This window comes from Cannabis sativa, chromosome 5 (assembly GCF_029168945.1).
Source record: "Cannabis sativa cultivar Pink pepper isolate KNU-18-1 chromosome 5, ASM2916894v1, whole genome shotgun sequence".
NCBI classification, from domain to species: Eukaryota; Viridiplantae; Streptophyta; class Magnoliopsida; order Rosales; family Cannabaceae; genus Cannabis; species Cannabis sativa.
Window position 1 is genome coordinate 71,176,545 of NC_083605.1, and position 23,013 is coordinate 71,199,557.

The window sequence follows — 23,013 nt, forward strand, 5'->3', positions numbered from 1 at the left end:
GGATTGAAGGTATTTCTAGAATGAAAAAAATAGAAATAAGGTGGTGTTTGGTTGGAGTGAATGTTATTCGTGTGTTTGGTTTGGTTTTTATACTTTTGTAAGAACACTCACATTAGCACTCTCAATAGTTTATCTATTTTATCTTTTAAAATACAGTAATGTGCGATATAAATACCTAAATTTAACTCTTGATTGCAAATAAATACCTAAGTTTAATTTTTTTATGGTAATAATACCTAATTATATATCTAAAACTCTGTAAGTACCTGGCCATTAAATGTTAAGTCATTATTTACATGTCATTTTCTTATTGATATATTTAAACTAATTTTTTTAAAAGAAAATAAAAATTTAATGACTTTGACTAATCAAAATTTGTCACGTGGCAATTTACTTAACACTCAACATCTAGGTACTTATGAGAGTTTCAGAATTATAACTTAGGTATTATTACTACCAAAAATTAAACTTAGGTATTTATTTGCAACTGGGAGTTTAACTTATGTATTTATGCCACAAATTACTCTTTAAAATATATCATTCAAATTCTATTTTCTTTATTTTATGGGTAAATGGTGGCAAAACCCCCCAAAACTTTTATTTTGGTTTCACTTAACTCCCAAAACCCAAATTTGGGCAGTAAAACCCCCAATACTCGTGTTCTGTTAGCAATTTAACACTTCCGTCCATTTTAGGTGTTAAGTGACATATTGGACTGGACAGAGTGTACATGTGGCACAATTTTATTGGTCCAGGTAAAAAATTATTTTTCTTCTTTTTTTCTTTTTTTCCTTTCTTTCTTTTTTTTTTTCCTTTCTTTCTTTTTCTTTTTCTTTGTCACGATGAAGGTTCCCAGCCACCACCCACCATGAGAACCCTAAACCTAAATCATTCCCAGCCACCACCCACCACCATTCCCTTCCATCCCAGCCATCGCCACCATCTTCCTGTTGGAAGTTATTTTACCAGGAACTTAGATCTACTCACAAGTATGTTGATTTAACAACCTAAATATGAACTTCTAAAACGATATGAAATTAAACACATAAGAGTATCAGAAATCTTACAGTGATTGCAGCGGAATATATATGTCTCCTCCCACTCAGATCTCTAACCCTTGATTCCTTTACGTAGCAGAGTATAATCAAGATCTGAGCCCGAAAGTCCTTCTTTGTTGTTTCTGAATTCTACACAGCCTTCCTCACTATGATTGAGGTATTACTTGATGTGTGTGGGCACTACTCTAGCACTCATACATTTCGAAACAGTGAAGGAATAGAGAGAGAGAGGGTGGCGGCTCAGAGAGAATTTTTTGAGAGAAAATTCTTTCAGAATAATGCTGTGAAAAACTTTTTCAGTTGTCTTGTGTTTCTGAAGCCTTTGCCTTCTATTTATAGAAGACCACCAAGGGCTATGATTGACATTTTGAATTAAAAAAAAATCAAAGGGAAAAGGAAGCTAAGTGGCCGGCCTAGCCAATGTGGAAACAAGGCTTGCCACTTTTCCAACTTTCCTTTTCCTACACTTGATAGTTTCCTTTTTGTGAAAAATTGCCAATTCCATTGTTCAACCATATTAATGATAAATCTAATTATTTAATAATTAAAAATAATTATCAAAGAATATATTATCATTTATTTTATTAATAATGAAACTAATTAAAGTTTCCTAATTAATAAATATGCCCTTCAAAATCTCTATTTACTGTTTTGCCCTTAATAAGTGCTAAATTCTCAAACTGACAAGTCCATCTTGAGAATTTTTAATTGATTAATTAAAATCAATTAAATGAGTCTTACAAGTAATATCATCTCAACTAGTGAGGGGACCATGGGTCTATATATCCGAGCTTCCAATAAGCAGATCTAGAATTTACCACTTAAATTCACTGACTTATTAATTCTTCGTTGAATCCACACATAGAACTCAGAATTGCACTCTCAGTATATAGAATGCTCTATATGTTCCACCATATAGACACATTATTAGTTATCCATTGTTATAATCCTAATGTGATCAATGATCCTCTATATGGATGATCTACACTGTAAAGGGACTTAAATTACCGTAACACCCTACAATGTATTTTATCCTTAAAACACTTAACCATGTATAAATGATATTTCAACTAAGTGAAATGAGTACTCAATCATTTATCTCGTTTGGTTAAGCTCGAAGGAAATCACCCTTTGCTTACTATTCGCCAGATAGAAGCTATAGATTCCATATTTATGTTAGCGCTCCCACTCAATCGCACTACCGTGTTCCCAAAATGTATGTATTGCCCAGACTAAAGATTTAGGCTTAACTAACAAATCAAAGAACACGAATAATACTCTTGAAATTAAGCCTAACCATATCAGGATTTAGATCATGTGATCTAGGATCAACTTATGATATTGAATTGAATAGATATTTACGGTAAGTTTCAAAATCTAATTCAAAGTTCAATATCGGTCCATTCCAATGCATACTCCATGCATCCAACCTGAGCTTTACTTTAACCTATGTTCTGGAAAGAACATAACATTTCTCCAAATGTAAGTAAACTCTGTTGTAGATTGTCATATCAGTGAAACCCAGTGTTCTGATAAATCTAGGAATACTTTATTCACATAGTCATGTTTATTTTCCACTGTGTTGACAACACAATAAACATGTTCAAATATGTGAAAGGGGTTTGGATGAATTTATAAATCAAATAGACAAGCAATTGATTAAGTGAACCAAAACATACACAAGTGAATGAAAAATTACTTATGTTACTTTATTGATATAGAATAATTTGGATTACATTGAAACAGAGTTTTATTTAGGGCATAAAACCCAACACTTCCTTCCTTCGTAGCCATCGCCATCGCCACCATCTTCCTTCCTTCCTTCCCAGCCATCGCCATCGCCACCATCCCCAAACCAGAAATGTCCACGGCGAGAAGGAGAGAAGGAGGTGCGATTCCTTCGCCCAGCCTGATTCCCCGACCACCCCCATCATCGTCCTCGTCCAACTTGCACAAAAAAATACAGAGAGAGAGAGAGCGAGAAACAGAGAGAGGGAAAACAAAAGAGACGAGAGGGGGACGTAGATCTGAGTTTTGGGTTTGTGGATGTCTCCCTCTCTTCCCGTCTTTCTATGTCGAACTACCTCTCTAGCCATAGCCACTAGCAAACTGCCTCTCTAGCCATCTCCCAATCTCTCCCTGTCTTCCTCTCTTCCCGTCTTTCTCTATCCCACCAGCACGGCCAGCCACACCATCCATACTCCGGCCACCGAAAACCCCAACCCCGTCTTTGTTTGTTGCACCACCATGGCCAGGCCATTAATAGAAAGTTTGAAGCTTTTTTTTTGGAGTTGCAGAGGGGCGTGCGTAGCTGTGCTGAAGAAGAAAAAGAAAGAAAAGAAAAAAAAAAAAAAAAGAGAGAGAGAAAAAGAAAAAGAAAGGAAAAAAAAAAGAAAAAAAATTATTTTTTTATATGTATTTTTTTTTTAATTTTAAATTAATTTTATTTTTATTTTTCATTTTTTTTAAATAATTTTTTACGTGGACCAATAAAATTGTGCCACGTGTACACTATGTCCAGTCCAACATGGCACTTAACACCTAAAATGGACGGAAGTGTTAAATTGCTAACAGAACACGAGTATTGGGGGTTTTACCGCTCAAATTTGGGTTTTGAGGGTTAAGTGAAACCAAAATGAAAGTTTTAGAGAACAAAGTCGTATCCAGTGATACGTTGGCTGTCTCTCTGGTTTGGAGAGTTTTTTGTTGTTAATTTTTGTCTTGGTTAATCTTGTTCCCATGGCGTCGAGTAGCAGTATTGGCAGAGGCATGGAAGTTCAAGGTAATGTTGTTGTGTTAGAGGATGAGGAAGCAGAAGTGCTCAGGGTGACGGAACACAGGATTGAAGATGTGGCGATTGATACAAGGTGGTGTTTGGTAGGAAAACTACTGACAGGCCGAGTCTCTGATTTCAATGTATTTCAAAACATGATGGCCTTTCTTTGGCAGCCGGGGATGGGTATGTATGTCAAAGAACTTAATCCTAATTTGTTCCTTTTCCAATTTTATCATGAAATCGACATACAGAGGGTCATCGATGGAAGTCCATGGACGTACGATAGGAAGCCGTTCATCTTCACTAGGCTGAAGGAGGGAGAGAATCCTAGGTCGGTTGAGATCAAGCATGTTGATATGTGGGTTCAACTCCACGATCTACGATCTGGAAATATGACTCTCAGTGTTGTTAAGGCCTTAGGAAACTACATCGGCTCTTTCATTGAGTCGGATCCGAACAATTTTGTGGGCGTTTGGAGGGATTACTTGCGAGTTCGAGTTACGATAAATGTTGAGAAACCGATTAAAAGAAGAATGAAAATCAACAACGACGACTCCTCTTGGTACTGGGTTAATTTCAAGTATGAACGATTACCAACATTCTGTTTCATTTGCGAAATCATCGGGCATGCGGAAAGGTTCTGTCCCAGACTTTTCTTGAAACCTTTACACCTGCAAGAAAAGCCTTACGGTTTGGAACTGAAGGCGACAACACAACGACGGCAATCAACCTTTGGGGCACAATGGCTTCGGTCAGGGGCGGTGACAAGGGAGGAAGCTGATCAGAATCTCCATGCAATCAATTCGAACCATAATGCAATACGGATCCCTGGAAATCAGGAGTTAATGGGGGAATTAGTTGGCAGACTTCATGTTTCGGATACACCAAATAAAAAGGCACAGAATGAGGATATCAATATGGTCAATGAGAATAATTCCAAAAATGATCAGATTCTCAATGTTACTAAAAAAGGAAGTTTCTTTAATTCTACTTTGACTACTGTATTTGATTCCAAAAGAAGGAGACCTGGCATTGAAGTGGGCTTTACGGACTCACTAGAAAACGAGTACAGTGATATCATGGAGGTAATGGATCAAGACAATGTTGGGACCCCAAAAAATGGGTCTTTGGTGGGCTCTGGTACCCAGGCCCGCCAAGAGCCATGAGTTGCTTAAGTTGGAATTGCCGTGGGCTTGGGAACCCGCGGGCCAAACAATTCTTAGCGGACCTTGTGTTCCAAAAGAAGCCCAATTTGTTATTTCTTTGTGAAACTTTGTGTAATAAAAATAGTATGGAATTTATTAGAGTCCAATTGGGCTTTGATAATTGTTTTATGGTTGAGGCTCGTGGGCATAGTGGTGGCCTGGCTTTACTTTGGAGGGACACGTTTGATGTGGCTATACAGGGGTACTCTTTTAATCATATTGATGCAACTATTCAAGCTCAACATAGTGTTCAATGGCGTTTCACGGGGGTTTACGGTGAGCCAAACCGCGAGCTCCGTTTCAGAACTTGGGATCTCCTTCGTTCCATTAAAAACGACAGTACCTTGCCGTGGTGTCTTATGGGGGATTGGAATAACTTGGGCTCCCAAACTGAAAAACGAGGAGGAAGGAAATATCCGGATCGTCTTATTGAAGGCTTCCTTGAAGCTATGGCTGATTGCAACTTGATCGACTTACCTCTTGTGGGGTATCCTTTTACTTGGGAGAAAGGTCGGAATAGTGCTAATTGGATTGAAGAACGTCTTGATAAAGCCTTGGTGTCTCACGAATGGATATCAACGTTCCCTCAAGCGACTCTACACAACTTAGAGATCTCCACCTCCGACCATTGCCCTATTCTCTTAATTCTCAAAGGTGTGTCCCCTGCTTATTCTTTTGTTTCCTTTCGCTTTGAAAATGCATGGCTCCGTGAGCCTCTATGTAAACAACTGGTGGAAGGGTGCTGGGAGGGATCGGGTTTGGTCAGTATGCAAGAAAAAATTCTCAGGTGTGGGGAGGTGTTGGGAAAGTGGGGTAGAGAGATTACTGGTAACTTTCGGAAGAGAATTGATCAATGTAAGAGGCAGATTAGCAATTCAAAGTGGGGCAAAGATCCGATGTCACTAAAACAACACCAAGAAGGGAAAGACAATCTCACCGAAGCTTTAGCTCAAAGGGAAGCTTTTTTGGAAACAACGGTCTAAGCAATACTGGCTCAACTCGGGAGACAAAAATACTAAATATTTCCATTCTGTGGCAAGTTCAAGGAAGCGGAATAATAGTATTTCTCAACTCAAAGACAATGGAGGCCGTTGGGTTGCCTGGGATTCGGGGTTGGACACTGTCATCATAGATTATTTCCGAGATTTGTTCCAAACGTCTAATATAGACCTTGGTTCAATTCTGAATAGAGTTCGTCCCGTTGTCACTCAAGAACAAAATGAAGAATTGTTGGTGCCTATTTCTGAAGAGGAAGTTAGACATGCATTGTTTCAAATGCATCCCGACAAATCTCCAGGCCCAGATGGAATGACACCGGGTTTTTACCAGAAACATTGGGATATTGTGGGCCACGACGTGATTGAATTTGTTCGAGTTTTCTTTGATACTGGGGTGATATCGGATGGCCTTAATGATACTCATATAGTCTTGATTCCGAAGAAGAAGAATCCCACCCAGATGAGTGATATGCGGCCAATCTCCCTATGTAATGTGCTTTATAAGATAGCTTCCAAGGTTGTGGCTAACCGTATGAAGGGAATACTTGACATTGCAATCTCTGAAACTCAGAGCGCCTTTGTATCAGGTAGGTTGATTTCTGATAATTTTATGGTGGCTTTCGAAGTTATGCACTACTTAAAAAGGAAAACAAATGGAAGACAAGGTTATATGGCTTTAAAATTGGATATGAGTAAAGCCTATGATCGAGTTGAGTGGGGATTTTCGGAAGCGGTTCTTCGCGCTATGGGTTTTAGCGATCGTTGGATTGGTTTAACTCTTGGATGTGTCAAGTCTGTCCGTTATCATGTAATTAACAGTGGTCAGAAGCTGGGGCCTATCTTTCCCACGAGAGGTATTCGTCAAGGCTGTCCTTTGTCTCCCTACTTATTTATTGTGTGCGCTGAGGGACTTTCATCACTCATCAAACATGCTGAAGCTACAAAACTCATCACGGGATGCAAGGTTGCCCGTAGTGCACCTCCTATATCTCATCTGCTTTTTGCCGACGATAGCTATGTGTACTGCAAAGCTTCTGAGGAGGAAGCAAATCGTGTTCTTACTCTCTTGCGCACCTTTGAAGAAGCTTCGGGGCAGAAGGTTAATCTCCATAAATCGTCTGCTTTCTTTAGTTCAAATACAAGGGTGGACATAAGGAGACGAGTTTGTAGTTTGATGCAAGTTCAAGAAGCTGGGGCAGACAGTCTTTACTTGGGTCTCCCGAGTATTGTTGGTAGGAATAAAAATGATGTTTTGGGGTTCCTTAAAGAAAGGATGAGAAAGCGAATCACCAGTTGGGAAGGCAAATTTCTTTCTCGGGCGGGTAAGGAGGTCTTCATTAAATCTGTGGTTCAATATCTCCCTTCATATGCAATGAATGTTTTCCTTTTCCCGATCGGCACTTGTAAAGAACTTGAGAGACTAGTGGCTAGCTTCTGGTGGAAATCAAACAAATCCAACAGCAATGGAAGTGGGATTGTTTGGATGAACTGGGATAGAATGACAAGGAATAAAGCTGAGGGTGGCATGGGATTTAGAAATTTGAGAGATTTTAATCTTGCCATGCTAGGAAAGCAAGGTTGGAGACTCATGTTTAGACAAGACTCTTTGGTCAGCAAGGTGTTTAAAGCAAGATACTATTCTCAGAGTGACTTCTTATCTGCTGAATTGGGATCCAACCCAAGCTTTATTTGGAGTAGCATTTATGCTGCTAAAGACACAGTTAAGCTGGGGTTGAGGAAAGGTATCGGATCTGGTCTCTCTGTGGGAATCACCTCTGACCCGTGGCTACCAACACTTGATAGAGCCTCCCCTATACCGGTTGTCCCTGGCCTTGAAAACTTTACTGTTAACAGCTTGTTGCAAATGCATAGCCGCAACTGGGATGTCGAAGTGGTTAGAGATTTATTCTCTCCTGTTGATGCTGCGATCATTTTGGGGATTCAAATCAACCAATCGTCCGAGAATGATTATTGGTACTGGTTTGGTGAAAAAGATGGGACTTATTCTGTCAGTAGTGCTTATAAAATGATCCAAGACAATAAAGCTCCTTCTCTGAACTTAATCGAAAGCATCTTTTGGAAGAAATTGTGGTCTCTCAAGGTGCCTCCCAAGGCCAAAGATTTGATTTGGAGGGCAGTCTCTAATTGTCTAGCTACAAGGGTAAATTTATGCATTAAGAAGGTGTTGACAGATAGTGCTTGCCCTTTGTGTGGTATCTATGCTGAAACTGAAATACACCTATTTGTGACATGTCAATTTGCAAGCTCTTGCTGGGAAGAAGCTGCTGTTGCAGATGCCAGCCGAAACAATAATTCTCTTCTGTAATGGATGTCCTTCAATGCACACAGTAAGGACAATGACAAGCTTAGCCGAATAGTCATGCTTTGTTGGGCTCTATGGTCGGCTAGAAATGATCTAATTTGGAAGGACCGTGTTCGAAATGTTAGTGATGTAGTTGCTTTTGCTTTCTCAAGTCTTGATCAATATGTTAAAGCTTAAGGTAAAGGAAACATTCCTTTACAGTCACCCCTTAAAGATGGTGATGGTTCGGAGCTATGGAAAAAACCGTTAACAGGCATCAAGCTTAACGTAGATGCAGCTATATTCGATCGTGATTCAAAACATGGATTTGGTTGCGTGGTGAGGGACTCGGGTGGAGATCTGCTCTCGGCTTTTGCTGGTGTGAACTTCGGCAAAGTCTCCCCTGAGTTGGCTGAAATCATTGGTATAAGAGAGGTCCTTAGCTGGCTCAAGGACCACGGGTACACGGACGCTGCAGTAGAGACGGACAGTTTGGTTTGCGTTGAAGCCATTCGTCATACTGCAAGCTTCCATTCTGGTTTCGGTCTGGTTGTGGAGGATTGTAAAACTTTGCTAAAAAGTTTGTCAAATGTTTCTTTATTTTTCGTTAAGCGTTCTGCGAACCGTGCCGCGCACTTTGTTGCCCGCCACTCTATTACTTTCGCTGAATGTATGTTCTCAATTAATAGTGTTCCCCTAGAGTTGTTATCCATTCTCATGAGCGATAGCTCCTCTTAATAAAGAACACTTCTTCTTCAAAAAAAAAAATGAAAGTTTTAGGGATTTTACCGCCATTTACCCTTATTTTATAGCACATCAAATCAATATTTTTACGCTATTAAAATAATAATTTTTGAACATATATACAATGTACATAAATAATGAATTTATTAGCTCTCGGCCCTCTTTAGTGATTTGCTCTTGGGTAGTATTTCCTGAAGCTATTTTCTCAAAAAAAAAATATATTATTATTTATATATTATTAAAATAAATTTAGAGAATACACGATTCATTCTCTACATGTAGAGCAAGTTGCATTAGTTTTAGTACATCTCTATTAATGAGTCTTTTTTTTTATTACATTTAGTTAAAAAAAATTTAAAGAATCTCTATCATAAAAAAAAAAAAAAAAATTGTGAGTGCTTTTAGGATATTAGGTGATCTATAATGCTCTTTTCTTCAAAATAAAGAAGAGATTTGTGAAAAAAATGTCAAAAAATGACTCCATTCAATGAGTTATTTTAGTTCAAATTTTAAAAAATATTATAATGCTCTATGTATGTAAAATCACTATTTATTCTTCAAATAATATTTATTCATACTTAATTATTGTGTATTTTATATGTATTAAAAAAGTAATATTTAAATGACGGTAGAGAAAAAATAAAAAAGTTGATGTATGATGTAATGTAAAAGTTTGAGGTAAAATAAAATTTTAGTGAAATATTTTAAAATATATAGTAGAGAAACTCATGTGAATGCTCTAGTGTAATATTCATTAAATGATCTATTAATTTCATCACTAAAAACACTTTTTGTCTCAATTGTGCTGCATATTCTCTAATGTATCCTATTCTTGTTTCAATTTTTGGTTAGTTAGATGGAAGATGAATGAACCTAACCTTCACAAAACAGTAATCATGATATCTACTTAGGATTTACAAGATTTATTTGATGTTGAACACTCTGATATGCCCTCAAGTATTGGCTCTTTTCGAGCACTTATGATAAAATAGACCTCTAACGGTTCCTATTGTTTGAGCTACTGAAAACTAATTAACAATCAATGGTGTAATCCATGGTCTTACAACAACAAGTGTTTTTCAGTAAAACATTGAGTCAGAAAACTCAAAAATGTGATTTAGAAACAAGTAATCAAGTACTCATTATTGAAATCACAATGCTAACATAAAATTAAAGCAAAAATATTTTATGGGAAGAAGAAGAAAACATGTTAGCAAACAATGGGAATTCAAAGTATTTCTACCATTTATAAATCTATGCATAAATTATCATATAACCTTTTCGTACATTGCCACTAAACCATCCCAAAGGGCCATCTCCTGCAAAGGAGCATAATTTGCATTTGACCAGTGGAGCTGCCCTATTCCAATTTTCTCAACTTGAATACGTTCTAGTGAGCCCCTGAAAAACCATGCTATATCAAAATTATATCATACACAGGGAAGATTTTCAAAGCTGTCTCTAGACGAATTCGACAACAGATAAGCCTGAAAAAGGGGTTATTACCTGCAAGCATTTACAAACTGCCCTGGTGTCAGTCGCCATGGATATGCAGCAAACTTGTTGGCTATCACAATGTCATCCGGAAGCCCTTTTCCCCCGGCATATGAAGTTGCCCAAGAACTTGGATTAAATGAAAGTTGACCACATTATATAACAAATGTATGTTTTTCTCCAATCTCTTATTGCATAAACATCAACTTTCATTTTCTGCCACAACAGAAAGACCCCATGTTTCATTACATTGAAACCATTTTCTGCAAGCGGTTTAGAGATAATAGTATGATGAATATTCGAAACCTCAATCAACTAGATTGTAATTCAGTCAATAAAATGTTCTATAAGAGTAGGCAATAGGTTTCTGTAGTGAAAAGTGACAAAATTAACTAAATAAGACATTTTCCAAGCATTACACTTAAAATCTCAATGTCATATCAATGTTCTGCACGAACAATTACTGACTAAAATAATTTTAACATGTAAGTACTGAGTACACATAAGGTCTTTCATTTTTGTTTTGGGGAAAGAAAAAAAAAAACTCTGAAGAACAAACTTATCAGAATTGGGAACAAACATTTTTACCTCATAATCATTCACTAGAACACATAGTGAGCAAAACAACAAATACAATACAGTCCAAGCAAACTAAGAAGATACCTTGAAATTCCCTGATGAACTTTCCAAGTAATTTTTCACTTTGACCATTCAATCTTCCAGTCCCATAAGAATCAGCAATATCAAAGAGGTTCATTCCATTGTCCACAGCAAGATTAAAAGTCCTCTGAAGTTCATCATCCATGGCTTCCTGATAACCCCAAAGAAGCTGGTTTCCCCAAGCCCATGTACCAAATCCTATTGGAGACACACTTAGTGGCCCCACTTTCACCTGGTTTCACATTCATTATTCACACACCATTATCAATTTCAAAACACCTCAAATTAAAAGAAAGAAAGAAAAGAAAAGATACCTTCTGCCATGGCCAGAAGAGAGGGAGCTTAAGAGGGTTGTAGGATGAAGAAGGAAGAGAAAGCCCAGATGAAGGAGTGAATGAATTGATGAAGTATGGTGTGGTGGGAGTTAATGAGCTTGAAAAGAAAGCCCTAACCGGAAAAGAAGAAAGCTTTCTGGCAATGGCAAGTGAAGTTGGCTCATCAAGGAGAAGCATATGGGGTTGCCTAAAAGCCAACCAAGCAAAGATAACACGGATCCGTTGGCCATCTGACAGATTCTTCATAGCCATAACCTTACCTGTTAGGCCAAACTTTCCAATTGAACCCCTCATCTTTTCCTCCTCATTTCCAGGATACTCTTTGATCATATAATGCAAGGCCGGCATCTGCATGTCAAGCTTCTCAGTCAAGTGCTGATGGAACTGAGCAATTCTAAGGTGATTGTGTCGTCAGACCATGCCATCTAGAGGAAATAATTCCCCCGTCATCAGCTTCAGAAGTGTACTCTTCCCAGCTCCATTGGTTGATTAATAGGCAATTCGTGAGTCCAGATCAACTCCAAAATCAATGCATGCATGCATTCTAATCAAAAAACATATTTGAATTGAATCTACACTTGTATAAAGAAAAATATTCCCATTTCACCACAGATGCCCAAAAACACATAATTCAAAAAATTTGGTATTAACTAACTGAAAAGAAAGCTGCCAAACTTTATTACATTCCCTCACCTCACCTCATCTCACCTCAAGGTTCCATCTCAATGCATTTGCAAAATATAAAACATTTTAAGGTTAACTAACAATGAAAGAAAGCATATCAGTTCAATGACAAACAAAAGCCAGAGACTGATTGATAATCATGCCAATTGTAAAATAACAATAATAAAAATATTAACTAAACATGTATGTAATCTAGTAGAGTGCATAGTTCTCTGAACCAGGCCCGGGGCAGATGAGCTTGTAGATACTCCTGACAACTGGAAGAATGGCAAATAGTGCAAGTTGGAGCTGTTCCGAACTGCTTGTTCGAATTGATATCTGACCGCTAAGCTTGTTGTTCAACCCTGCACGAACGGCTACCTTGTAGTTCCTTCCAAGAGAAAACTGAGACTGCAAATTAGCCCCCAATGCCAGGTCCCCTCTCCACTTCACCAAAGACAGTCCAAGAGAGGATTGATCTTGGCCAATGGGAAAATCTGCCTCCCTCAGACGCACTTCTAAATTCGCTCCATATGCTGAGTCACTTTGTGATTTGACAACTCCAGTGCTGCCCACCAACACAACCCGCTTCCCAAGCGCAGTCTGGTTCTCAATTTTGAATCCAGTGGAAACATTTTCACCTAAGAATGTCACAGATGTTCCAGCAGTTGTCTTGTTCTTTTTGAAACTTTTGAACTTTGTCTCCCCACGGACGATGTATGCAAGTTGTTTTCCAATGTTTTGAATGTCAAAGCCAGCCATACTTGATCCATTGTCCCCATGCTTAGCAGCAACTGAGGAATCCAGATGGATATTGAATTCTTTTTTATCCTTGGTTACTTGAACAGCAACAACCCCTGGAAAACGGTTGACAATGGCAAGGGTTTGCTCAAGGTTAACACCGTCATAACCGCAATCATGATCCCAGCCATGGGTGTCCAATACCGGCCTTGCCAGCAATTGAGAAGTGGGCTCCAAGAATCGGTACCTGTAAGCCGGATTATCACCATCAAAAGAAGGAGGCAAAGCCATATCAGGTAACGCAACTGGAACAGCAGCAGGAGTTCCATTTTCAGGGTCATCTTCACCAGCAAAAGCCAACTCTTCAGCACTAACCTTACCACCCCTCTTCTTCATTTCTTTCATCCGTTTCAACTCCTCTCTCCATTGCTTCTTTTGAAGGAGTTTCACCCTGTAATCATACTCCTCCATATATGCCTTCTTTTGCTCTTTGCTCAGCTTAGCAATCTGGAAATTCCTAAGAGGTTTGAATGGTGGAAGCTGATCATACTCATCTTCTTCTTCACCATCAGAATCAGACAAGTCATCCAAATCAATATCAGAATCACCAATCTCTCCACCTTGATCACCTGAAAGTTTTGGATGAGCACGAGACTGCAAAAGCCACGACAACAAGTATGGAAGGGGAGGCGAACGAGAACGAAAGCCAAAGAGCTTCTTGTGATCCACTGACTCCTGTGGTTTTGAGAGGTTGCTTGCCTCAGATAATATCTTCATAGAATAACTCAAGAGCAACAGCTGAGATCGCCAAGCTTGACCATTCGGGAGCACTTTCTCACCATCCCTATTCTTTCTACAAGAGGAATGGTTCTCAGCCAGTGATATAGGATTCATCAAACTTGGACTCATAGTTCTAAGATCACCAACAGCTTGTCCAATGGTCTGCTGAACAATTTGAGACCGCTGAGCAACAAACAATTCATAGTTCAGGGGCGTACCCGATGGTCCATCGGGTGGAGAGGATGCAGCATGAGTCAAAGTAACAATGACACTTCTCCAGATCGAAGGGCCAAGAGCAGAAGTGATTGATCTTAACATAGGCATGTCATTAAGATCTCTGCTATGAGTTTCCAGCCTATCGACATAGAGAACAATATCAGGTGGGCATTTCTTTGTGACATTCTTCACTGAAGACAAAATATTTCGATTAGCACTCTGTTCCATTGCAGCTGATTTGAGACCCGGAGTATCAAAAACCCTGATCTTGACTCCATCCACTGTTCCAACAATTTCCTTCACACTGGTTGTGGAGGGTCCAAATGCATGAATTGGGATCTTCTCTTCTCCGAAAATAGAGTTTATGGTGGCACTCTTGCCAACACCTGTTTTCCCAATAACAAGTATGTTCAAGGAAAAGTCCAAATCATCATTCCCCTCTGATTCAAGCTGGAGAGCCTTGGCCTTTGCACTTTCCAGGCTGAATGCTTGGCTAGCTTGCCTTCCCGAAACAAGTGCCAACCGGTATAGAACCTGTCTTGCTATTGAATCCTCAATTGAGCCACCTACTCTCTTAACAAGTCTTAAGTACTTCACCCTTAGCTGTTGAAACTTCTCCAATCTCTGTTTCTCTTCCTCACTCAAGCTTTTCTCTGAGTCTCCACCAGCAGCCAAATTCGATGGCGAGAAAAGGCTCGAATGAGTAGGAGTAGGACGGGAGGTCGGCCTCACTGATGGAAGTGAGGACCCTAAACCAGCAGGACGCTCAACAGAGAAAAGTCTGGATCCATCTGAACTAGTTATAGTGATATTGCCACCATCCGAGGAAGCACCTGTAGCTGCTTTCAAAAGAGCTGCCAATGCTGCAGAATCAAACATCTCTTTCCCACCTCCCTCATCATCATCAGTGTCTACTTCTTCATCCGAGTCTGTCACAATTTGACCGTCAATTCTCTGCGAATGATCATGAGAACTATCAGCCCCGGAATGAGAACCTGCTCCTGATGCTCGTTCTAACTCTTCCAAGAACTGCTTGGCTGAGCTTCCAAAGACAATATCTTCATTTTCATCATCTGTACCAGAACTATCAATCTCACCATACTCCTCAGGAGGATGTTTGTCCTCATTTTCACCTTCTACCATCATCTCACGGTTTATAATTGAGGTTGGCTCTTCAATACTACTTCCAGTATTATTAGTTAACTTTTCATCCAGTTGCAAAGGTTCATCTTTTGGTAAATCAGAGACAACACCGTTTTCAATCACGAGGTTGTTCTGCTGAACTTCAGAATCAGCTTCTTCTCTTCCTGATACGTTCTTGGTGTCAACTTCATCAACAACAACAGGTTCCCCTGAAACATTTCGATTGAATTCAGAATCTGTAAGCATCGACTTGGGGCCAACTGTGTCAGTTGACTGAACTTCTTCATCATTATCACCTTTCTCAACCACAAGGCTTTTGTTCTGAACATCAGAATCAGCTTCTAACGGTTCTTTTTTCCCTGATGTGTTCTTGGTATCTTCATCAACACCACCAACAACAGGTTCCATCAATTCAGAATCTTTAGGCATCGACTTCGGAGCAACAGTGTCAGCTGACTGGACTTCTTCATCATCATCACCACCACCTTTCTCAACCACAAGGCTGTTTTTCTGAACACCAGCTTCTGACGCCCCTTCTTCTTCTATTCCTGATATGTTCTTGGTATCAACTTCCTCAACACTACCAACAATATCAGGCTCCACCACAACATTTACATTGGAATCAGAATCTAAAGGCATACCAGAGAAAACTTCTTCATCATTTGCACCTTTATCTACCTCAAAATCAGCTTCTATCCCTCCATCTTTTCCTCCTTTGGTATCAACTTCATCATCAACACCACCAATAACAGACCCCACAACAATATTCTCATCAGATTGAGAATCTGGGACAACTTGTTCTACCAACTTCTCTTCTAAACTCACATAGCTATCTTTAACATCATTTTCACTATCCCCAATTTTACCTTGTTCAACTTCTACATCTCCACCGACCCTAAACCCGGACTCCCCACCATATTCTTTAACCAACTTCTCAGCTTCTAATTGTACCTCCTCACCATCAAAATGGTCACTTTTCTCCACCACCAAAACCTTATCCCCTTCTTTATCATCATTACTAACACCATTGTCAGCCACCAAATCCTCCTCCTCCTCCTGTTTCTGAGGAGTAACACCTCCACCCTCTAATAAACTCTCAACCCCAAGTACTACAGCCGACTCTTCCTTAACCTCCAAAACCCCAACTTTCGAACCATACAAAACTCCATCGTCATCACTTTCATCATCAACAACAACATCATCGTCATCAATGGAAACCTTGGCAATTGGTCTCACACCACCACTAAGCATATTAACAACTCCAGCACCCTTCTCACCATTATCATCAAAATTGGAAGGAGAAGAAGTATCAACAAGGTCGGAATATTGAAAAGGAGAAAACGAACCTGTTGAGAATGAAGAAGGCGGCGTCATGGTGGTTGTTGTTGGTGTTGTGGCATCAGGCGAAGAGGGAGACTTTAAGGGCTCCATAGGAGAAAGTGAAAAGGGGTATGGAGGAAAGAGATAAGGGATTTGAGGAGTGTGGGAGAGAGTGAGTAGCTTCGATAGCTCTGTTTGGTTTAGTTTGGTTGGGAGGGAGAAGAAGAAGAGAGATAAGGCTTACTTTGGTTTGGCCGAGACCTTTCTCTCTCTGCCTTTTGTCTCTACTTACCACCACCCTATATACATTACATACGGCTTTTAAAACTTTTTTCGACTTTTATTTTTTATTTTCATTTATATATATATATATATATATAGTTTCTCTTTTTTATTTTTTTGCTTTAAATTTAATTTGTCTTGCCATTTTTTCACCAAACTTCTCCCTATTCATCTTAGTCTTTCGTCTTCTAATTGTTATAGCAAACAATTTTTAAAATGGAATTATAAAAGATTGCAGATGAATTAGAATATCAATAATTTGATTACCCATATTATGTGTGCCATTGTTTGCTATTATTATAGACCACCAGGTGTTTGGTGTTGTCTTAGTGTGTTTGAGTTTTTATCATTATCCCTATGTTTAATTATTTTTTTTTAAATGTGCTTTACAGGTAGTATAATATGTGATGGTAGCTTGGAGAGAAGACTAAAACTTGCAGAGTGGCATATTGAAGTGGTGAGGCTTCTATCATTCTATCAGCTCTGTATTCCTTTTGTACAAAATGCTTTTAGTTTGTTATTTATGCCGTCATAGATGAGGGATCTTTAGAAAGAAATAAAGATTTTTATTTGAATATTTTGGCTGATACTTTCCTTAGCTTGTGATCTGGTATCAATCCATGAAAAAGAATAAGATTGTGATTGCATATATTGCTTTTAGTTTGTAGAGGACTGCTTAAAGCCAGCAAGTTTTCTCTTGCTGGAAACTATTTAAGGGGTACAAACAAGTTCTGTTGCCTTGGCATGAGAGTCTTGTCATTCAAGCTGCAAGGTAATATTTTTTCTCTGCTTCGACTCTTGCTTGCCCTGAAGTAAGTATCAAATTGGAGTAAATAGTTTCTCTCTGCTTCAAGTTTAACTTGTTTTTCTTTTCCTTTTTATGATGATGTGTCAATATCCTTAAAGTTAATTGCATCTGCATGTTATTTAATAAGCATGTTTCATAGTCAACTTGGCTTTTCTATTTCATTGTTATTCCTTTAGACTATCTTGGTAATAGCCTCGTATTAACGTGGTTTGCTACATTAGGCAATAAATATGTTGTTTGTATGTATGTTTCCTCATTTGTTTAGTCAAGTTCATGTTCTTTCTTTCTCAAAGAAGTAGGATTGCATACATATGTGCTGTGCAGGAAGCTATTGCTAGAGAAGCTGCATGCAGTTGCTGGTGATCTGCAACTGGCACTTGATCTCTGCCTTATTTTGGCCAAGAAAGGACATGGTCAAGCTTGGGACTTATGTGCTGCAATAGCAACTTGAAAATATGGATGTTAATTCTCCAAAACAATTACTTGGTTTTGCTTTGAGCCACTGTGATGAAGAATCTATAAGCAAGCGAGTTGCTTTCTGCATGGAAAGATCTAGTAATGCAAGGCCAGTGTGAGTGAGACTTTAATGACGTTGACTCAGGGCCGGCCCAAGCATTGGGCAGCTTGGGCCATTGCACAAGGCCCCCAATTTTTTAAGGCCCAATTTTTTTATTTTAATTTTTTTTTTTTTTTAAAAAAAAAGGCCTATTTTTTTCTTTTTATTTTTTTTTTTCATATTATGTATACATAAATAAAAAAATCTATAATTAAAAATTTATGAACCAATCTTAAAAAAAAAAACTACTAATAAAATTGTAGTTATAATGTACATGTTTTTTTTTTTTTTATTTTTTAAATGGCCCAATTTTAAAATTTTGCACAAGGCCCCTAAAATGCTTGGGCCGGCCCTGCGTTGACTGGGTCAAACTCTCCAAGTTTCTCAGTTCAAGGTTCTTCAAATATGTTAGATTCAGACGGCATAGTTCACCTAAAAGGTGGTTTTTAAGCAGTTGAGGATCGAAATGTACATATCAGTAACATAAAAGATATTCTTTCTTCTATTTCTAAAAACTTACCTGGTTAGCAATATGTGAGTGTGAGAACACAGGCTGTGATTACTGTTATTTCTTGGTTAGCAAGAAACGATTTTGCTCCTAAAGATGATTTGATTGCCTATCTATTACTGAAGAGAAAGACATTATTTGCTGTTCCTTTCTGTTAATTCTTGTGGATGCTTTTAGTGGTGTAGAAGTAATAGAAGAGCAGCTGAGAAGACGAAAAGATTACCAAGAAATTAGTAGCATCATGAATGTGGGAATGATATATTGCTTGTTAGTACACAACTACGGGGTCGAGTGTGAAGGTCCTCTCTCTAATTGAGTCTGTACAGTTGAGCCGGACAAAGGTATTATGAATATGTGCAAGTTTTAAATGGGGAAGGTACATACATAAACCATTTTGATCCATTGAAGTCATCAATTTTCTCAATTTCCTTTGCTTGTTTTTGAGTTTTGGACCAATGACGATATTATGCGTGAAATTTCAGAGTGTAAAGTTGTGACAGTCAGTAGTCCCGTGATCCGTAAGGGGAAACATCAGGTAAGCTGTGCAATCTCACACCGCCTGGGCAAGGTCAAGTGGGATGATTTTGAGACTGTGTAGGTATGGGACTACACAGTTGAAGAGAGCTTAAATGGATTGATTGGTACTACCTATGTCAACAAGGTGCATCTTGTTTTTCGATAGCCAATCTCGAAAGAACTCCATAGTTAAGCGTGCTTGGCCTGGAGTAATTTCAAGGATGGGTGACCTCCTGGGAAGTTTTCCCAGGATGTGTGTGAGTGAGGACAAAGCACACTGAAAATACTCGTGTTGGTCTGTAGGGTCAGTCATTAGTCCATGAAGCAGCCAGAGTGATGAACTCGTGTATAAGAGCCATTAGTCCGTGGGTGTAAGGGCCCAATGCAGGCTTGAAGCGGGGACGTTACAAATGGTATCAGAGCCTTGACCCAGCCGGAAGTGTGGTCGACGAGGACGTCGGACCCCGTAAGGGGGGTGATTGTGACAGTCAGTAGTCCCGTGATCCGTAAGGGGAAACACCGGGTAAGCTGTGCAATCTCACACCGCCTGGGCAAGGTCAAGTGGGATGATTCTGAGACTGTGTAGGTATGGGACTACACAGTTGAAGAGAGCTTAAATGGATTGATTGGTGCTACCTATGTCAACAAGGTGCATCTTGTTTTTTGGTAGCCCATCTCGAAAGAACTCCATAGTTAAGCGTGCTTGGCCTGGAGTAATTTCAAGGATGGGTGACCTCCTAAGAAGTTTTCCGTGAGTGAGGACAAAGCACACTGAAAACACTCGTGGTTGTCTGTAGGGTCAGTCATTAGTCCATGAACCAGCCAGAGTGATGAACTTGTGTATAAGAGCCATTAGTCCGTGGGTGTAAGGGCCTAATGGAGGCTTGAAGCGGGGACGTTACAAAAGAAGAAACAATTGGCAATGCTATCGAGACCATCCAAACAATTTCCTCTGTTGTATACCCTGCAATTGATGGATGTGACAAGTTGCCACTTGCTTACATATTTCACTATTTGCAGCTGGAAGAAACCAAAAATTCGTTACCAATGATACACCCAGACCAAGCTAATTTATCTGGTTTTGGATTTGCTCCTTATTACTCGATGCTTGAGCAAGATTGCAGTAGAGTTTCATTTATTTCAAACATCAACTTCAAAAATATCGCTGGACTGGGAGGTTTTAACTTTGAGTGCTTCAACCTTGAAATCTATGAACACATTGATGAGAGCTATGCTTTTTTCGGGCTGTGGATTCAGAGCTGTTGCAGAAGTTTATTCTGATGCAATAAATGCTCCAAATGGTGATGCTGAACTTCAGGATCTTCCCCATTTCTACTTAAATGTTTTGGAGCCCATTCTGCAAGAATTGGCTGTTGGTGAATCTCAGGAACGCCAGCACTTCTATCATATTTTGTCTTCTGTGATTAAATTGAAAGGTGATCTGGATGATTTGAAGCAAGTCAGACATGTAATTTGGAAGAGACTTGTAAAGTTCTCTGATGATCTACAGATACCGGGATCTGTTAGAGTTTACATGCTAGAGATTATGCAATTTCTCATCCGAGTTACAATCCAATATTGTACCATGGGAAGTGTGGGATGAGTCACTCAATACAATCGAGTTTCTTATTCTCATATCCTCGTCTGGAGTCATGTCTAATATCATCTCCAATTCTACTCTTTAGGAGGATCATCATGCCATATTTTGTTTTGGAGCTCGTTAAGGCGCATCAGCAACTTTTGACAAGAATTATTGTGACAAAATATATGCACACAAATGCAGCTCTAAGTCTTGTTAATATTGCAGAGTCCAGCCTTAATAGGTTTTTGAAGAAGCAGTAAAGCTCAAATGAGTTGTTACAGGAAGAAACGTATAACAATAATAACAATAATGTAAAGATACAGTATTTCTTGTAGGTAGTTAATGAATTAATTATGATGATATATCACAGATAATTTTAATATCTAGCTCAATCTTACTCGTTCCCAGAACTAAGACGGTCATCATAAGAAAAAAAAAATTATTGTTTTACAGCTTGAGAAAAAGATTAGTCAAGTGAATTAGTACTTATAATCAAATTAATTATAAGTGTCAAGGCTAACATCTCAGCGTTTGTAGTCCAACGGTTAGGATAATTGCCTTCCAAGCAATAGACCCGGGTTCGACTCCCGGCAGACGCAAATTTCTTTCTTTTAGTTTTTTGTTTTGTAAAAGTGAATTGGGGGCAATTGTCGTAGTGGTCTGTTGTATTTTTTAATAAAGCTTGAATGAAAATATTTAAATTTCATTGATAAACAAAAGGGTCTTACACAACAGAAGGAAATTTACAGAGGAGAGCTCATATAGCTAAATTATGCATAGTAACAAAAATTACAACTAATAAAAAAGAAGAAGCTTGATGGTAGAGTTCGGACATGGAGGGAAACAGATTGTTTGGGTGTTGTTCAAGTTTACGTAGTTCCATTGTTATTGATGGTTTGAGAATAAATTTGTATTGATTTAGATTTGAATAGGTGACTATGAGGAATAAGTGTTTAATGATTGGTATGGTAATTGAAGTAGTGATGTTGATGAGTAGTTGTTGATTTAGTATATGAGAATGGTTCAGACTTAAAAGAGAGGGTTGTATGAGAAGGTAGTAAGCTTTATTGGTAGTTTGGATGTTGATCGTTGAGTGTTGGTTACAATTTGTAACCCTTGAAGGAGTATTTATAGTTACTCACCCCTTACACTTTATCGTTAGAATTATTTCTTATAGATCCTTCTTTTACTAGTTTTTAGGGTTCAACATAACTAGTATATTCTAGACTTAATCTAATCTAAAAATCTTTATAGTTCTTAGATAATTTTTCTACAAGTGTATAGAAATTTATAGACTAAATTGTGTAGCAAATTCTAATAGTTATGATTTCTTCATTTAGTCATGTAATTCAAGACTGTAAAGTTTTGATTTCTATTTTGAAAAGTGTTTTTAATGTCTTTGTCAAACGATCAGTAAATAGGGTAGTTCATAATTTTGCTAAAATTTTTATTTTATATTTTGGTCGTCGTTTTAGTATGGAGTCTGTTCCAACTAAGTTTTTTACCTATATTGGTAACCGAAGTTAATAGTTAATAAAATGTGATTTTTCATTTTTTAAAAAAAAATGTCATGTATAACTTTTTGTGTCATTATTCATTTTTTAGTGAAGTGGTATTTTTAAAATTCACTGGTTGAATGATAAATTACAACAAATCGAAAGCCAAAATATATGCTTATTTAAAACCTTACAATTTCATTTCATTATTATATTATAAGATACAATATTATTTTCTTGACACAGATTCACGTATAAATTATAATATTTGACAATATAATGTTATCTCTCTTAGCACACATGTACATTGCTTAACAAAGTAGCTAGTGCAGAATATGAATAAAGTAATATAAAAATTGTAAATGATGTAATGCATGATAATAAGGACCAGCCTTTTTTATTTAACTTTGAATTTAATTTGTAAATAAAAAATATAAAATGCTAATGCATTACCTCAATTGTTTCCCTTTCCCAATAGTCTTTAATATTATCAAAATTATTGGTAAATAAGTTAATAAACAATATATACATATATACATGCTTAATATTCAACAAGGGATCCGTGGCGCAATGGTAGCGCGTCTGACTCCAGATCAGAAGGTTGCGTGTTCGATTCACGTCGGGTTCAATACCCCAAAGCTTTAATCCCAATTTTTTTTGTCCCTTTTTTAAACAAATCTTATATTATTCAATTAATCGTGTATATTAATATTCCACTTCATTAGAAGATTGTCCTTTACGGATTTTACCAAACTATCATCTCACTAACTAACAATCTTTTTCAACGTATTCAACATGTAATCTTATCTGATCTTTTTAGACTAAACTAT

General features: G+C 38.1%; 3 protein-coding genes and 2 non-coding genes across 11 annotated transcripts; 3 read left to right on the forward strand and 2 right to left on the reverse strand.

Moving 5' to 3' along the window:
* Positions 1 to 5,125: 5,125 nt before the first annotated feature.
* On the forward strand, positions 5,126 to 8,363 carry LOC133038482 (uncharacterized). The gene is made up of 2 exons (XM_061116648.1): positions 5,126 to 5,937; positions 6,086 to 8,363. The coding sequence occupies exons 1-2, from the start codon at positions 5,126 to 5,128 to the stop codon at positions 8,361 to 8,363; spliced, it is 3,090 nt and encodes a 1,029-aa protein (XP_060972631.1).
* Positions 8,364 to 10,126: 1,763 nt separating this feature from the next.
* On the reverse strand, positions 10,127 to 12,053 carry LOC115716335 (uncharacterized). Of its 7 annotated transcripts, none has more exons than XM_061115920.1 (4): positions 11,552 to 12,053; positions 11,241 to 11,469; positions 10,590 to 10,706; positions 10,127 to 10,484 (listed from the first exon to the last, which is right to left on the reverse strand). In XM_061115920.1, exons 1-3 carry the CDS (start codon positions 11,924 to 11,926, stop codon positions 10,654 to 10,656), a joined length of 657 nt encoding a protein of 218 aa, XP_060971903.1. In that variant the 5' UTR covers positions 11,927 to 12,053; the 3' UTR covers positions 10,127 to 10,484; positions 10,590 to 10,653. The 7 variants fall into 7 exon arrangements, with proteins under 7 accessions (XP_060971903.1, XP_060971905.1, XP_060971906.1 ...); XM_061115922.1 differs by having other exon boundaries at positions 10,127 to 10,497; XM_061115923.1 differs by having other exon boundaries at positions 10,590 to 10,793.
* A 149-nt stretch (positions 12,054 to 12,202) lies between these two features.
* On the reverse strand, positions 12,203 to 16,739 carry LOC115716334 (translocase of chloroplast 159, chloroplastic). The gene has a single exon (XM_030645102.2). The coding sequence runs from the start codon at positions 16,544 to 16,546 to the stop codon at positions 12,449 to 12,451; it is 4,098 nt and encodes a 1,365-aa protein (XP_030500962.2). The 5' UTR covers positions 16,547 to 16,739; the 3' UTR covers positions 12,203 to 12,448.
* A 4,475-nt stretch (positions 16,740 to 21,214) lies between these two features.
* On the forward strand, positions 21,215 to 21,286 carry TRNAG-UCC (transfer RNA glycine (anticodon UCC)). The gene has a single exon. It is a non-coding gene; the product is annotated as a tRNA-Gly (tRNA).
* A 1,453-nt stretch (positions 21,287 to 22,739) lies between these two features.
* TRNAW-CCA (transfer RNA tryptophan (anticodon CCA)) lies at positions 22,740 to 22,811 on the forward strand. The gene has a single exon. It is a non-coding gene; the product is annotated as a tRNA-Trp (tRNA).
* Positions 22,812 to 23,013: the final 202 nt, after the last annotated feature.

Bases quoted from the DNA above. Each gene is read 5' to 3' on its own strand.
- LOC133038482 (XM_061116648.1), top strand. From the start codon at position 5,126: ATGGAATTTATTAGAGTCCAATTGGGCTTTGATAATTGTTTTATGGTT. The intron at 5,938-6,085 runs GTCACTAAAACA...GGCAAGTTCAAG, and splicing joins AAGTGGGGCAAAGATCCGAT to GAAGCGGAATAATAGTATTT.
- LOC115716335 (XM_030645103.2), bottom strand. From the start codon at position 11,926: ATGCAGATGCCGGCCTTGCATTATATGATCAAAGAGTATCCTGGAAAT. The intron at 11,470-11,551 runs GTATCTTTTCTT...ATGTGAAACCAG, and splicing joins TCTTCTGGCCATGGCAGAAG to GTGAAAGTGGGGCCACTAAG. The intron at 10,841-11,240 runs GTATCTTCTTAG...AACCGCTTGCAG, and splicing joins GTTCATCAGGGAATTTCAAG to AAAATGGTTTCAATGTAATG.
- LOC115716334 (XM_030645102.2), bottom strand. From the start codon at position 16,546: ATGGAGCCCTTAAAGTCTCCCTCTTCGCCTGATGCCACAACACCAACA.